The 16,219-nt window shown below is 44.8% G+C and overlaps 1 protein-coding gene across 1 annotated transcript in view; it reads right to left on the reverse strand.

The window, feature by feature from the left end:
- LOC115206737 (nectin-1) overlaps positions 1 to 16,219 on the reverse strand; it is a 188,298-nt gene that overhangs the window by 42,330 nt on the left and 129,749 nt on the right. The window contains exon 5 of the mRNA XM_029773944.1: positions 3,229 to 3,380. Coding sequence (XP_029629804.1) covers positions 3,229 to 3,380 — 152 coding nt within the window. The remainder of the gene's footprint in view (positions 1 to 3,228; positions 3,381 to 16,219) is intronic.

Genomic DNA, 16,219 nt, shown 5'->3' on the forward strand with positions numbered 1-16,219 from the left:
TGCTTCCTGCTTCCTGTCAACTACAACTCTTTCAACAGAGGACTGCTTCCTGTCAACTAGACCTCTTTCACCAGAGGACTGCTTCCTGTCAACTAGAACTCTTTCAACAGAGGACTTCTTCCTGTCAACTAGAACTAGTAACATCTAAATCGGAACAGACTAAAGACATAAAGTATGTGACATGATCGGCAGTTTCAGGGACCACTTTTGGCTCGTGAGGGCTACTTTCAGAACTAAGTATACAAAGTATACAAAAGTAGTGGAGAATCTCTTTAAGGATATGAAGGGTAGCAGGGTAGCCTAGTGGTTAGAGGGGGGGGGCAGTGTAGCCTAGTGGTTAGAACGTTGGACTAGTAACCGAAAGGTTGCAAGTTCAAATCGCCGAGCTGAAAAGGTACAAATCTGTCGTTCTGCCCCTGAACAAGGCAGTTAACCCACTGTTCCTAGGCTGTCATTGTAAATAAGAACTTGTTCTTAACTGACTTGCCTAGTAAAATATAATATTGTAGAAAATTATTAATTGTTTGTGATTCATAATGCCACAGGGCAAACAAAATGGCATCCCATTCCCTTCAGAGCACACTACGTATGGACCCTGGTCAAAGGTGGGGAACCATTGGGGATGTACTGTATGCTGTTTTCTAGATGTTCTAGGCTGTATCTGACTTGTTGAAGTGGTACAGGGGGGTGGAAGGAAGGGTTTTATATTGGAGATATTTTATGGGCACGACTTACACATTCTTTTTGTTCTCTTCAAACAAACCCTGTGAGGGAAAGTGAGAGAGATAGAGAGAGACAGAGAAGGAGAGAGTGATGGAGAAAGAGAGAGAGACGGAGTGATGGAGAGAGAGAGCCAGAGAGAGAAGGAGAGAGTGATAGAGAAAGAGAGAGAGAGAGAGAGAGAGACAGACAAGACAGACAGACAGACAGACAGACAGACAGACAGACAGACAGACAGACAGACAGACAGACAGACAGACAGACAGCGAGAGCGAGACAGAGAGAGAGAGAGAGAGAGACAGAGCGAGAGAGAGAGAGAGAGAGAGACAGAGCGAGAGAAAGAGAGAGACAGACAGAGCGAGAGAGAGAGAGAGAGAGAGAGAGAGAGACAGACAGAGCGAGAGAGAGACAGACAGACAGACAGACAGACAGACAGACAGACAGCGAGAGCGAGACAGAGAGAGAGAGAGAGAGACAGAGCGAGAGAGAGAGAGAGACAGACAGAGCGAGAGAGAGAGAGAGAGAGAGAGAGAGACAGACAGAGCGAGAGAGAGAGAGAGCAAGAGAGAGACCATACATGCACAGACTGAACTAGGTAGATGGAGACACTGTTCTCACATAGAAATACAATCATTTAATATTTACCGTTATAGATGAATACACTTGAGTGCATCCTCACAAACTGGACTCTACCACTGAGTTCACTCTGCTGAGGGACACTACAGCTCAAACACTCACTGTGTCTACAGTGTCTCAGTGCTGTTCTTAGATGTAAAGCCAATACACCACCAACCCATTATAAACCGGACGCCTTACTGCTTAAATACACCGAGTGGACATAACATTAGGAACACCTGCTCTTTCCATGCCATAGACTGACCATGTGAATCCAGGTGAAAGCTATGATCCCTTATCGATGTCACTTATTAAATCAATTTAAAAATCAGCTTATATAAAGGAGAGGAGACAGGTTAAAGAAGGACTTTTAAGCCGTGAAACAATTGAGACATGGATTGTGTACGAGGGCCATTCAGAGAGTGAACGGGCAAAACTAAATATTGAAGTGCCTTTATTAGGTGCCCGCCGCACCGGTTTGTGTGTGGATCCAGAATGTTCCACCACCCAAAGGACATCCAGCCAACTTCACACTACTGTGGAAAGCATTGGAGTCAACACTGGCTAGCATCCCTGTGGAACGCTTTAGACACCTTGTAGAGTCCATGCCCAGACGAATTGAGGAAGGTGTCAATATTAGGAAGGTGTCCTTAATGTTTTGTCACTCAGTGTATAACACGAGTGCTACTGTTTCCTGTCCTGCAGATAGCTTCATATCTTTATCTCTGTCTCTGTCTCTCTCTGTGTGTGTCTCTCTCACTCTCTGTATCTCTCTGTCTTTGTCTCTCTCTGTGTCTCTCTGTGTCTCTCTCTCTGTGTCTCGCTCTCTCTCTCTCTCTTTGTCTCTCTCTTTCTCTCTCTCTCTCTCTCTCTCTCTCTCTCTCTCTCTCTCTCTCTCTCTCTCTCTCTCTGTGTCTCTCTCTCTGTGTCTCTCTCTTTCTTTCTCTCTCTCTCTCTCTCTCTCTCTCTCTCTCTCTCTCTCTCCCTCTGTCTCTCTCTCTCTCTCTCTCTCTGTCTGTTTCTCTCTCAGAAAACCACTATCGACGGTCTAAAGATCAGCTAGCAGAAGATGACATTAGTGATTCCTCTGTTTCACCTCTGTCCTGAGCTACGAGCTACTAGAGGGAGATAAAGGCCCAGCAGAAGAGAAAGAGCGGATGCTGTCAAGGTTACAGCTGTTAGATCACACCAAGCAGACAGGATTAAAACACTACATGAGTCAACATGCAAAGCAACGTGCGTTAGAGCACCTCTCTCTCTCTCTCTGGGTGTGTGTGTGTGTGTGTGTGTGTGTGTGTGTGTGTGTGTGTGTGTGTGTGTGTGTGTGTGTGTGTGTGTGTGTGTGTGTGTGGAGTGACTACAAGGAAGGAGGGAGGGAGAGCTTGATTGCAAAATACCTTCCCTTATGTCTAAGAGCCCTGGAGAAACCACAGGCATCTAACTAAACCAGTCCAACAATTAACCAGGAAGCCAACCAGAGGAATCAGTTCAGCATTAACCATGCAGTCCAACAATTAACCAGGAAGCCAACCAGAGGAATCAGTTCAGCATTAACCATGCAGTCCAACAATTAACCAGGAAGCCAACCAGAGAAATCAGTTCAGCATTAACCATGCAGTCCAACAATTAACCAGGAAGCCAACCAGAGAAATCAGTTCAGCATTAACCATGCAGTCCAACAATTAACCAGGAAGCCAACCAGAGAAATCAGTTCAGCATTAACCATGCAGTCCAACAATTAAACATGCTGATAAGCGTAGAAACACATTCTGAAAAGCCCAGAAAAAACATTCTGAAAAGCCCAGAAAAACATTCTGAAAAGCCCAGAAAAAACATTCTGAAAAGCCCAGCGCAGAGAGAAGAAGCAGAAGCTTGTAGCAGTGTGTAACCTACCAGTGACGTTAACCTCGACCAGACCTGTACGAGTCCCGATCCCATTGGTGGCATCGCACACGTATGTTCCAGCTAACTCGTAGGTCACCGCCCCCTTGAAGATCAGAGAGTTGTTACGAATCTCCACGGTGCTGGGAAGAGATCCATTCAACCTGGGAGGAGAGAAGAGAGACAGAGACAGAGAGAGAGACAGAGAGGAGAGACAGATACAGAGACAGAGAGAGACAGAGAAAAAGAGACAGAGAGAGAAGAGAAAGGGGGGAGAGAGATAAAAGAGAAAGGGGGAGAGATTAGACAGGAGAGACAGATACAGAGAGAGAGAGAGACAGAGAGAGAGAAAAGAGAAAGGGGGAGAGATGAGAGATAGAGAGGAGAGACAGATACAGAGAGAGAGAGAGAGAGAGAGAGAAAAGAGAAAGGGGGAGAGAGATAGAGACAAAGAGAGTATGTAGAGGTAGAGAGCGAGGAGAGAGAGAGTAGAGAGATAGAGAGAAAGAGAGAGGAGAGACATAAAGATATATGTTATATTAAACCCATTATAAAAGGGATAGGATTACCCCCCCACCACAATAACAACCCTACCCTCCTCTTCCTTTAACTACGTGTAGAAAAGCAATTCAAATATCTTGGAAACCACCCACCGACTCCAAAACAAAACAAAACTCAATGGACACATTTCTTTCTTCATCCATCAAGTTCAAACACAGTTATGAGAAGAGAGAGAGAGGTCCCAGTACAGAACAGGTCTGAGCAGGTATAGAACACAAATGACTCCTGAGGAAACACTGTATATCTTTATCTGGTAAGGAGAGGGCTAGGACCATATTGGACTGGTTGAGACACTTTTCCAGCACTCTCCTCCTCCTCCTCCTCCCCCTCCTCTTCCTCCCCCTCCTCTTCCCCCTCCTCCCCCTCTTCTTCCCCCTCCTCCTCCTCCCCCCCTCTTCCCACTCCTCTTCCCCCTCCCCCTCCTCTTCCCCCTCCTCCTCCCCCTTCTCTTCCCCCTCCTCTTCCTCCTCCTCTACCTCCTCCTCCTCCTCTTCCTCCCCCTCCTCCTGCTCCTCCTCTACCTCCTCCTCCTCCTCCCCCTCCTCCCCCTCCCCCTCCTCTTTCCCCCTCCTCCTCCCCCTCCCCCTCCTCCCCCTACTCTTTCCCCTCCTCCCCCTCCTCCTCTTCCTCCTCTCTCTAGTAATAACTCCCTGCTCTGTTATTCCTCTCAGGAAGAGCTAGTTTACACAGACAAACTGAACCACCGTGCAGTGCCAGAACATTAAAACAATGTAATTCTGCATTTGTCCCAGCTACAGTGGAAACTAGATGGCATTAGTCTGGAGTGACAAAATCATGTCACGCTGCAGTACGGCCACACATCCACAGATACAGCACGAGAGGTGTGTGTGTGTGTGTGTGTGTGTGTGTGTGTGTGTGTGTGTGGGTTGGTGTGTAGATGTCTTACTGCCTGGCTGACTAGATGTCTTACTGCCTGGCTGACTAGATGTCTTACTGTCTGGCTGACTAGATGTCTTACTGTCTGGCTGACTAGATGTCTTACTGTCTGGCTGACTAGATGTCTTACTGCCTGGCTGACTAGATGTCTTACTGTCTGGCTGACTGGTTAACTGTCTGGCTGACTAGATGTCTTACTGTCTGGCTGACTAGATGTCTTACTGCCTGGCTGACTAGATGTCTTACTGTCTGGCTGACTAGATGTCTTACTGCCTGGCTGACTAGATGTCTTACTGCCTGGCTGACTAGATGTCTTACTGCCTGGCTGACTAGATGTCTTACTGCCTGGCTGACTAGATGTCTTACTGTCTGGCTGACTAGATGTCTTACTGTCTGGCTGACTAGATGTCTTACTGTCTGGCTGACTAGATGTCTTACTGCCTGGCTGACTAGATGTCTTACTGCCTGGCTGACTAGATGTCTTACTGCCTGGCTGCCTGGCTGACTAGATGTCTTACTGCCTGGCTGACTAGATGTCTTACTGCCTGGCTGACTAGATGTCTTACTGTCTGGCTGACTAGATGTCTTACTGTCTGGCTGACTAGATGTCTTACTGTCTGGCTGACTAGATGTCTTACTGTCTGGCTGACTAGATGTCTTACTGCCTGGCTGACTAGATGTCTTACTGCCTGGCTGAATAGATGTCTTACTGCCTGGCTGACTAGATGTCTTACTGTCTGGCTGACTAGATGTCTTACTGCCTGGCTGACTAGATGTCTTACTGCCTGGCTGACTGGATGTCCTACTGTCTGGCTGACTAGATGTCTTACTGCCTGGCTGACTGGCTGACTGGTTAACTGCCTGGCTGACTAGATGTATTACTGACTGGCTGACTAGATGTCTTACTGCCTGGCTGCCTGGCTGACTAGATGTCTTACTGTCTGGCTGACTCGATGTCTTACTGCCTGGCTGACTAGATGTCTTACTGCCTGGCTGACTAGCTGTCTTACTGTCTGGCTGGCTAGATGTCTTACTGTCTGGCTGACTGGTTAACTGTCTGGCTGACTGGTTAACTGTCTGGCTGCCTGGCTGACTAGATGTCTTACTGCCTGGCTGACTAGATGTCTTACTGCCTGGCTGACTAGCTGTCTTACTGTCTGGCTGGCTAGATGTCTTACTGCCTGGCTGTCTGGCTGACTAGATGTCTTACTGCCTGGTTGACTAGATGTCTTACTGTCTGGCTGACTAGATGTCTTACTGACTGGCTGACTAGATGTCTTACTGCCTGGCTGACTAGCTGTCTTACTGTCTGGCTGGCTAGATGTCTTACTGCCTGGCTGACTGGCTGACTGGTTAACTGCCTGGCTGACTGGTTAACTGTCTGGCTGACTGGCTGACTAGATGTCTTACTGACTGGCTGACTAGATGTCTTACTGTCTGGCTGACTAGATGTCTTACTGACTGGCTGACTAGATGTCTTACTGCCTGGCTGACTAGATGTCTTACTAACTGGCTGACTAGATGTCTTACTGACTGGCTGACTAGATGTCTTACTGCCTGGCTGACTAAATGTCTTACTGCCTGGCTGACTAGCTGTCTTACTGTCTGGCTGGCTAGATGTCTTACGGTCTGGCTGACTGGTTAACTGTCTGGCTGACTGGTTAACTGTCTGGCTGCCTGGCTGACTAGATGTCTTACTGCCTGGCTGACTAGATGTCTTACTGCCTGGCTGACTAGCTGTCTTACTGTCTGGCTGGCTAGATGTCTTACTGTCTGGCTGACTGGTTAACTGTCTGGCTGACTGGTTATCTGTCTGGCTGACTGGTTAACTGTCTGGCTGACTGGTTAACTGTCTGGCTGACTAGATGTCTTACTGCCTGGCTGGCTTGATGTCTTACTGCCTGGCTGACTGGTTAACTGGTTAACTGTCTGGCTGACTAGATGTCTTACTGTCTGGCTGACTAGATGTCTTACTGTCTGGCTGGCTAGATGTCTTACTGTCTGGCTGACTGGTTAACTGTCTGGCTGACTGGTTAACTGTCTGGCTGACTGGTTAACTGTCTGGCTGACTAGATGTCTTACTGTCTGGCTGGCTTGATGTCTTACTGCCTGGCTGACTGGTTAACTGTCTGGCTGACTAGATGTCTTACTGTCTGGCTGACTAGATGTCTTACTGTCTGGCTGGCTAGATGTCTTACTGTCTGGCTGACTGGTTAACTGGTTAACTGCCTGGCTGACTAGATGTCTTACTGTCTGGCTGACTAGATGTCTTACTGCCTGGCTGACTAGATGTCTTACTGTCTGGCTGACTAGATGTCTTACTGTCTGGCTGACTAGATGTCTTACTGTCTGGCTGACTGGTTAACTGGTTAACTGTCTGGCTGGCTTGATGTCTTACTGCCTGGCTGACTGTCTAACTGGTTAACTGCCTGGCTGACTGGTTGACTGGTTAACTGTCTGGCTGACTGGTTAACTGTCTGGTTGACTGGTTAACTGTCTGGCTGACTGTCTGGCTGACTGTCTAACTGGTTAACTGTCTGGCTGACTGTCTAACTGGTTAACTGTCTGGCTGACTGGTTGACTGGTTAACTGTCTGGCTGACTGGCTGACTGGTTAACTGTCTGGCTGACTGGCTGAGGTCACCTTTGCCTAATTAATGTTGGACTACAAAATGAAACACTGTTATTTAAATGTTTAGAGTGAATTTTCTACATCACTTCAATATGCTCTATAATGCTTATAGCACATAAGGAAGCTAGGTTGGGCTCTTAGCCAATACATTATAGTAAAACTTGTATTTCATTGACAGCCTTACGGCATTCCTGTTCTGCATTCAAATGCAGACCTTGAAATAACCACATATATTACGATATGATGTTATTAATATATGAAGTTATTATGATACCATGTTATTAATATATTATGATATTACGATACCATGTAATTAATATATGATGTTATTAATATTTATGTTATTAATATATTATGTTATTACGATACCATGTAATTAATATATGATGTTATTAATATTTATGTTATTAATATATTATGTTATTACGATACCATGTAATTAATATATGATGTTATTATGATGCCATTTTATTAATATATGATGTTACTATATCATGTTATTAAGATACCATGTTATTAATGTAATATGTTATTAATATAATATGTTATTAATATATGATAATATTATGATATGATGTTATTAATATGTTATGTTATTATATTATGATGATACCATGCTATTAATATATTATGTTATTATGATAGTATGTTATTATGATACTACATTATTAATACATTATGTTATTATGATAGTATGTTATTATGATACTACATTATTAATACATGATGTTATTATGATATTATGTTATTATGATACTACATTATTAATACATTATGTTATTTTGATAGTATGTTATTATGATACTATATTATTAATACATTATGTTATTATGATAGTATGTTATTATGATACTATATTATTAATACATTATGTTATTATGATAGTATGTTATTATGATAATATATTATTAATACATTATGTTATTATGATATGACATTACTATGATACTATATTATGCTCTCGTTGGCTGGTCCTCGCTACATATTTGTCGCCAAACCCACTGGCTCCAGATCATCTATAAGTCTTTGCTAGGTAAAGCTCCGCCTTATCTCAGCTCACTGGTCACCATAGCAACACCCACTCGTAGCACGCACTCCGGCAGATATATTTCACTGGTCATCACCAAAGCTAACAACTTAGCCTACCTGGTTAATAAGTAAAGGTGAAATAAATAACATATGATGTTATTAATATATCATGTATTATAATACCATGTTTTTAATATATGTTATTATATCATGCTATTATGATACCATGTTATTAATATATGATGTTATTATATCATGCTATTATGATAGCATGTTATTAATATACAATGTTATTATAATACCATGTTATTAATATATGTTATTATATCATGCTATTATGGTACCGTGTTGTTAATATATGTTATTATATCATGCTATTATGATACCATGTTATTAATATATGATGTTATTATATCATATTACTATCAAAATATGTTACTAATATATTACGATATTATGTTGTTAATAAATTATTTTATGCTATTATGTTATTTATACATGCTATTATGATACCATGTTATTAATATATGATGTTATTATATCATGCTATTATGATAGCATGTTATTAATAAACAATGTTATTATAATACCATGTTATTACAATACCATGCCTTCTAATTGCAGTCGTTGTTCTCATAATATACAGGAGAATGATCGCCTTACGGTGAGGATAGCTGTGCTGCAAGCCCAGCTTCAGACGCAATCGTTAGGCAAGGGCAATTTAAGTGTAGGAAAGGATGAAACAGCGTCTGTGCCACCAGTAAGTACAGATAGTAACGTTAGTTTAAATTCCCTTGCATGGTCCCCGCAGCCGGACAACTTTCTCATGGCTTCTGGAGGGAAACGCTGTAGGAATGCTCAACCGGTGTCGCTCATTCAGCCGACAGAAACTTTCAACCGGTTCTCCCCATTAAGCAGCGAGTCAGAGGCCGAGACTTCTCTGGTCTCTACTCCTCCCATTGTGGGGTCTGAGACGCCGAAGCCTCCCACCATTAGCTCTGACAAATTGAAAACCCTAGTCATTGGCGACTCCATTACCCGCAGTATTAGACTTAAAACGAATCATCCAGCGATCATACACTGTTTACCAGGGGGCAGGGCTACCGACGTTAAGGCTAATCTGAAGATGGTGCTGGCTAAAGCTAAAACTGGCAAGTGTAGAGAGTATAGAGATATTGTTAACCACGTCGGCACCAACGATGTTAGGATGAAACAGTCAGAGGTCACCAAGCGCAACATAGCTTCAGCGTGTAAATCAGCTAGAAAGATGTCGGCATCGAGTAATTGTCTCTGGCCCCCTCCCAGTTAGGGGGAGTGATGAGCTCTACAGCAGAGTCTCACAACTCAATCGCTGGTTGAAAACTGTTTTCTGCCCCTCCCAAAAGATAGAATTTGTAGATAATTGGCCCTCTTTCTGCGACTCACCCACAAACAGGACCAAGCCTGGCCTGTTGAGGAGTGACGGACTCCATCCTAGCTGGAGGGGTGCTCTCATCTTATCTACGAACATAGACAGGGCTCTAACTCCTCTAGCTCAACAATGTGATAGGGTGCAGGCCAGGCAGCAGGCTGTTAGCCAGCCTGCCAGCTTAGTGGAGTCTGCCACTAGCACAGTCAGTGTAGTCAGCTCAGCTATCCCCATTGAGACCGTGTCTGTGCCTCGACCTAGGTTGGGCAAAACTAAACATGGCGGTGTTCGCTTTAGCAATCTCACTGGAATAAAGACCTCCTCCATTCCTGCCATTATTGAAAGAGATTGTGATATCTTACATCTCAAAATAGGGCTACTTAATGTTAGATCCCTCATTTCAAAGGCAGTTATAGTCAATGAACTAATCACTGATCATAATCTTGATGTGATTGGCCTGACTGAAACATGGCTTAAGCCTGATGAATTTACTGTGTTAAATGAGGACTCTCCTCCTGGTTACACTAGTGACCATATCCCCCGCGCATCCCGCAAAGGCGGAGGTGTTGCTAACATTTACGAAAGCAAATTTCAATTTACAAAAAAAATAAATAAATGACGTTTTCGTCTTTTGAGCTTATAGTCATGAAATCTATGCAGCCTACTCAATCACTTTTTATAGCTACTGTTTACAGGCCTCCTGGGACATATACAGCATTCCTCACCGAGTTCCCTGAATTCCTATCGGACCGTGTGGTCATGGCAGATAATATTCACATTTTTGGTGACTTTAATATTCACCTGGGAAAGTCCACAGACCCACTCCAAAAGGCTTTCGGAGCCATCATCGACTCAGTGGGTTTTGTCCAACATGTCTCCGGGCCTACTCACTGCCACAGTCATACTCTGGGTCCCATCAAATAAATGTTGTGGATCTTAATGTTTTTCCTCATAATCCTGGACTATCGGACCACTATTTTATTATGTTTTCAATCGCAACAAATAATCTGCTCAGACCCCAACCAAGGAGCATCAAAAGTCGTGCTATAAATTTTCAGACAACCCAAAGATTCCTTGATGCCCTTCCAGACTCCCTCTGCCTGCCCAAGGACGTCAGAGGACAAAAATCAGTTAACCACCTAACTGAGGAACTCAATTTAACCTTGCGCAACACCCTAGATGCAGTTGCACCCCTAAAAACTAAAAACATTTGCCATAAGAAACTAGCTCCCTGGTATACAGAAAATACACGAGCTCTGAAGCAAGCTTCCAGAAAATTGGAACGGAAATGGCGCCACACCAAACTGGAAGTCTTCCGACTAGCTTGGAAAGACAGTACCGTGCAGTATCGAAGAGCCCTCACTGCTGCTCGATCAACCTATTTTTCCAACTTAATTGAGGAAAATAAGAACAATCTGAAATGTCTTTTTGATACTGTCGCAAAGCTAACTAAAAAGCAGCATTCCCCAAGAGAGGATGGCTTTCACTTCAGCAGTAATAAATTCATGAACTTCTTTGAGGAAAAGATCATGATCATTAGAAATCAAATTACGGACTCCTCTTTAAATCTGCGTATTCCTCCAAAGCTCCGTTGTCCTGCGTTTGCACAACTCTGCCAGGATCTAGGATCAAGGGAGATACTAAAGTGTTTTAGTACTATATCTCTTGACATAATGATGAAAATAATTATGGCCTCTAAACCTTCAAGCTGCACACTGGACCCTATTCCAACTAAACTACTGAAAGAGCTGCTTCCTGTGCTTGGCCCTCCTATGTTGAACATAATAAATGGCTCTCTATCCACCGGATGTGTACCAAACTCACTAAAAGTGGCAGTAATAAAGCCTCTCTTGAAAAAGCCAAATCTTGACCCAGAAAATATAAAAAACTATCGGCCTATATCGAATCTTCCATTCCTCTCAAACATTTTAGAAAAAGCTGTTGCGTATACAAACAATGTATACGAAACACTTCAGTCTGGTTTTAGACCCCATCATAGCACTGAGACTGCACTTGTGAAGGTGGTAAATTACCTTTTAATGTCATCAGACCGAGGCTCTGCATCTGTCCTCGTGCTCCTAGATCTTAGTGCTGCTTTTGATACCATCGATCACCACATTCTTTTGGAGAGATTGGAAACGCAAATTGGTCTACACGGACAAGTTCTGGCCTGGTTTAGATCTTATCTGTCGGAAAGATATCAGTTTGTCTGTGAATGGCTTGTCCTCTGACAAATCAACTGTACATTTCGGTGTTCCTCAAGGTTCCGTTTTAGGACCACTATTCTTTTCACTATATATTTTACCTCTTGGGGATGTCATTCGAAAACATAATGTTAAATTTCACTGCTATGCGGATGACACACAGCTGTACATTTCAATGAAACATGTTAAAGCCCCAAAATTGCCCTCGCTAGAAGCCTGTGTTTCAGACATAAGGAAGTGGATGGCTGCAAACGTTCTACTTTTAAACTCAGACAAAACAGAGATGCTTGTTCTAGGTCCCAAGAAACAAAGAGATCTTCTGTTGAATCTGACAATTAATTTTGATGGTTGTACAGTCATCTCAAATAAAACTGTGAAGGACCTCTGCGTTACTCTGGACCCTGATCTCTCTTTTGAAGAACATATCAAGACTGTTTCAAGGACATCTTTTTTCCATCTAAGTAACATTGCAAAAATCTGAAACTTTCTGTCCAAAAAGGATGCAGAAAAATGTAGCCATGTTATTGTTACTTCTAGGTTGACCTACTGTAATGCTCTACTTTCCGACTACCCGGATAAAGCACTAAATAAACTTCAGTTAGTGCTAAATACGGCTGCTAGAATCCTGACTAGAACCAAAAAATTTGATCATATTACTCCAGTGCTAGCCTCCCTACACTGGCTTCCTGTTAAGGCAAGGGCTGATTTCAAGGTTTTACTGCTAACCTACAAAGCATTACATGGGCTTGCTCCTACCTATCTTTCTGATTTGGTCCTGCCGTACATACCTACACGTACGCTACGGTCACAAGACGGAGGCCTCCAACTGTCCCTAGAATTTCTAAGCAAACAACTGGAGGCAGGGCTTTCTCCTATAGAGCTCCATTTTTATGGAATGGTCTGCCTACCCATGTGAGAGACGCAGACTCGGTCTCAACCTTTACGTCTTTACTGAAGACTCATCTCTTCAGTAGGTCCTATGATTGAGTGTAGTCTGGCCCAGGAGTGTGAAGGTGAACGGAAAGGATGGAGCAACGAACCGCCCTTGCTGTCTCTGCCTGGCCGGTTTCCCCTCTTTCCACTGGGATTCTCTGCCTCTACCCCTATTACGGGGGCTGAGTCACTGGCTTACTGGTGTTCTTCCATGCCGTCCCTAGGAGGGGTGCATCACTTGAGTGGGTTGAGTCACTGACGTGGTCTTCCTGTCTGGGTTGGCACCCCCCCCCCCCTTGGGTTGTGCCGTGGCGGAGATCTTTGTGGGCTATACTCAACCTTGTCTCAGGATGGTAAATTGGTGGTTGAAGATATCCCTCTAGTGGTGAGGGGACTGTGCTTTGGCAAAGTGGGTGGGGTTATATCCTGCCTGTTTGGCCCTGTCCGGGGGTATCATCGGATGGGCCCACAATATCTTCTTAAGTATGCTCTCTCTAATTCTTTCTTTCTTAATCTCTTTCTTTCTCTCTCTCAGAGGGCCTGAGCCCTAGGACCATGCCTCAGGACTACATGGCATGATGACTCCTTGTGGTTTTATTATATTATGTTATTATGTTTTATTATATTATTTTATTATGATATTATGTTATTATGTTAGTATGATATTATGTTATTATGTTATGTTATTATGATATTATGTTATTATGTTAGTATGATATACTACATGATTAATAGACTACAGTGTTACAGCACCTGGGTTGGTAGACTACAGCACCTAGGTTGATAGACTACAGCACCTGGGTTGGTAGACTACAGCACCTGGGTTGATAGACTACAGCACCTGGGTTGGTAGACTACAGCACCTGGGTTGGTAGACTACAGCACCTGGGTTGGTAGACTACAGCACCTGGGTTGATAGACTACAGCACCTGGGTTGATAGACTACAGCACCTGGGTTGGTAGACTACAGCACCTGGGTTGGTAGACTACAGTGTTACAGCATCTGGGTTGGTAGACTACAGTGTTACAGCAGCTGGGTTGGTAGACTACAGCACCTGGGTTGATAGACTACAGCACCTGGGTTGGTAGACTACAGCACCTGGGTTGATAGACTACAGCACCTGGGTTGGTAGACTACAGCACCTGGGTTGGTTGACTACAGCACCTGGGTTGGTAGACTACATCACCTGCGTTGGTAGACTACAGTGTTACAGCACCTGGGTTGATAGACTACAGCACCTGGGTTGGTAGACTACAGCACCTGGGATGGTAGACTACAGTGTTACAGCACCTGGGTTGGTAGACTACAGCACCTGGGTTGTTAGACTACAGTGTTACAGCACCTGGGTTAATAGACTACAGCACCTGGGTTGGTAGACTACAGCACCTGGATTGGTAGACTACAGTGTTACAGCACCTGGGTTGATAGACTACAGCACCTGGGTTGATAGACTACAGTACCTGGGTTGGTAGACTACAGCACCTGGGTTGATAGACTACAGCACCTGGGTTGGTAGACTACAGCACCTGGGTTGGTAGACTACAGCACCTGGGTTGATAGACTACAGCACCTGGGTTGATAGACTACAGCACCTGGGTTGGTAGACTACAGCACCTGGGTTGGTAGACTACAGCACCTGGGTTGGTAGACTACAGCACCTGGGTTGGTAGACTACAGCACCTGGGTTGATAGACTACAGCACCTGGGTTGGTAGACTACAGCACCTGGGTTGGTAGACTACAGCACCTGGGTTGGTAGACTACATCACCTGCGTTGGTAGACTACAGTGTTACAGCACCTGGGTTGATAGACTACAGCACCTGGGTTGGTAGACTACAGCACCTGGGTTGGTAGACTACAGTGTTACAGCACCTGGGTTGGTAGACTACAGCACCTGGGTTGTTAGACTACAGTGTTACAGCACCTGGGTTAATAGACTACAGCACCTGGGTTGGTAGACTACAGCACCTGGGTTGGTAGACTACAGTGTTACAGCACCTGGGTTGATAGACTACAGCACCTGGGTTGATAGACTACAGCACCTGGGTTGGAAGACTACAGCACCTGGGTTGATAGACTACAGCACCTGGGTTGGTAGACTACAGTACCTGGGTTGGTAGACTACAGCACCTGGGTTGATAGACTACAGCACCTGGGTTGATAGACTACAGCACCTGGGTTGGTAGACTACAGCACCTGGGTTGGTAGACAACAGCACCTGGGTTGGTAGACTACAGCACCTGGGTTGGTAGACTACAGCACCTGGGTTGGTAGACTACAGCACCTGGGTTGATAGACTACAGCACCTGGGTTGGTAGACTACAACACCTGGGTTGGTAGACTACAGCACCTGGGTTGGTAGACTACAGTGTTACAGCACCTGGGTTGGTAGACTACAGTGTTACAGCACCTGGGTTGGTAGACTACAGCACCTGGGTTGTTAGACTACAGCACCTGGGTTGGTAGACTACAGCACCTGGGTTGGTAGACTACAGTGTTACAGCACCTGGGTTGGTAGACTACAGCACCTGGGTTGGTAGACTACAGCACCTAGGTTGATAGACTACAGCACCTGGGTTGGTAGACTACAGCACCTGGGTTGATAGACTACAGCACCTGGGTTGGTAGACTACAGCACCTGGGTTGGTAGACTACAGCACCTGGGTTGATAGACTACAGCACCTGGGTTGATAGACTACAGCACCTGGGTTGGTAGACTACAGCACCTGGGTTGGTAGACTACAGTGTTACAGCATCTGGGTTGGTAGACTACAGTGTTACAGCACCTGGGTTGGTAGACTACAGCACCTGGGTTGATAGACTAAAGCACCTGGGTTGGTAGACTACAGCACCTGGGTTGGTAGACTACATCACCTGCGTTGGTAGACTACAGCACCTGGGTTGATAGACTACAGCACCTGGGTTGGTAGACTACAGTGTTACAGCACCTGGGTTGGTAGACTACAGCACCTGGGTTGGTAGACTACATCACCTGGGTTGGTAGACTACAGCACCTGGGTTGGTAGACTACAGCACCTGGGTTGGTAGACTACATCACCTGCGTTGGTAGACTACAGTGTTACATCACCTGGGTTGGTAGACTACAGCACCTGGGTTGGTAGACTACAGTGTTACAGCACCTGGGTTGGTAGACTACAGCACATGGGTTGTTAGACTACAGTGTTACAGCACCTGGGTTAATAGACTACAGCACCTGGGTTGGTAGACTACAGCACCTGGGTTGGTAGACTACAGTGTTACAGCACCTGGGTTGATAGACTACAGCACCTGGGTTGATAGACTACAGCACCTGGGTTGGTAGACTACAGCACCTGGGTT

This window comes from Salmo trutta, chromosome 13 (genome assembly GCF_901001165.1).
Source record: "Salmo trutta chromosome 13, fSalTru1.1, whole genome shotgun sequence".
Lineage (NCBI taxonomy): Eukaryota > Metazoa > Chordata > Actinopteri > Salmoniformes > Salmonidae > Salmo > Salmo trutta.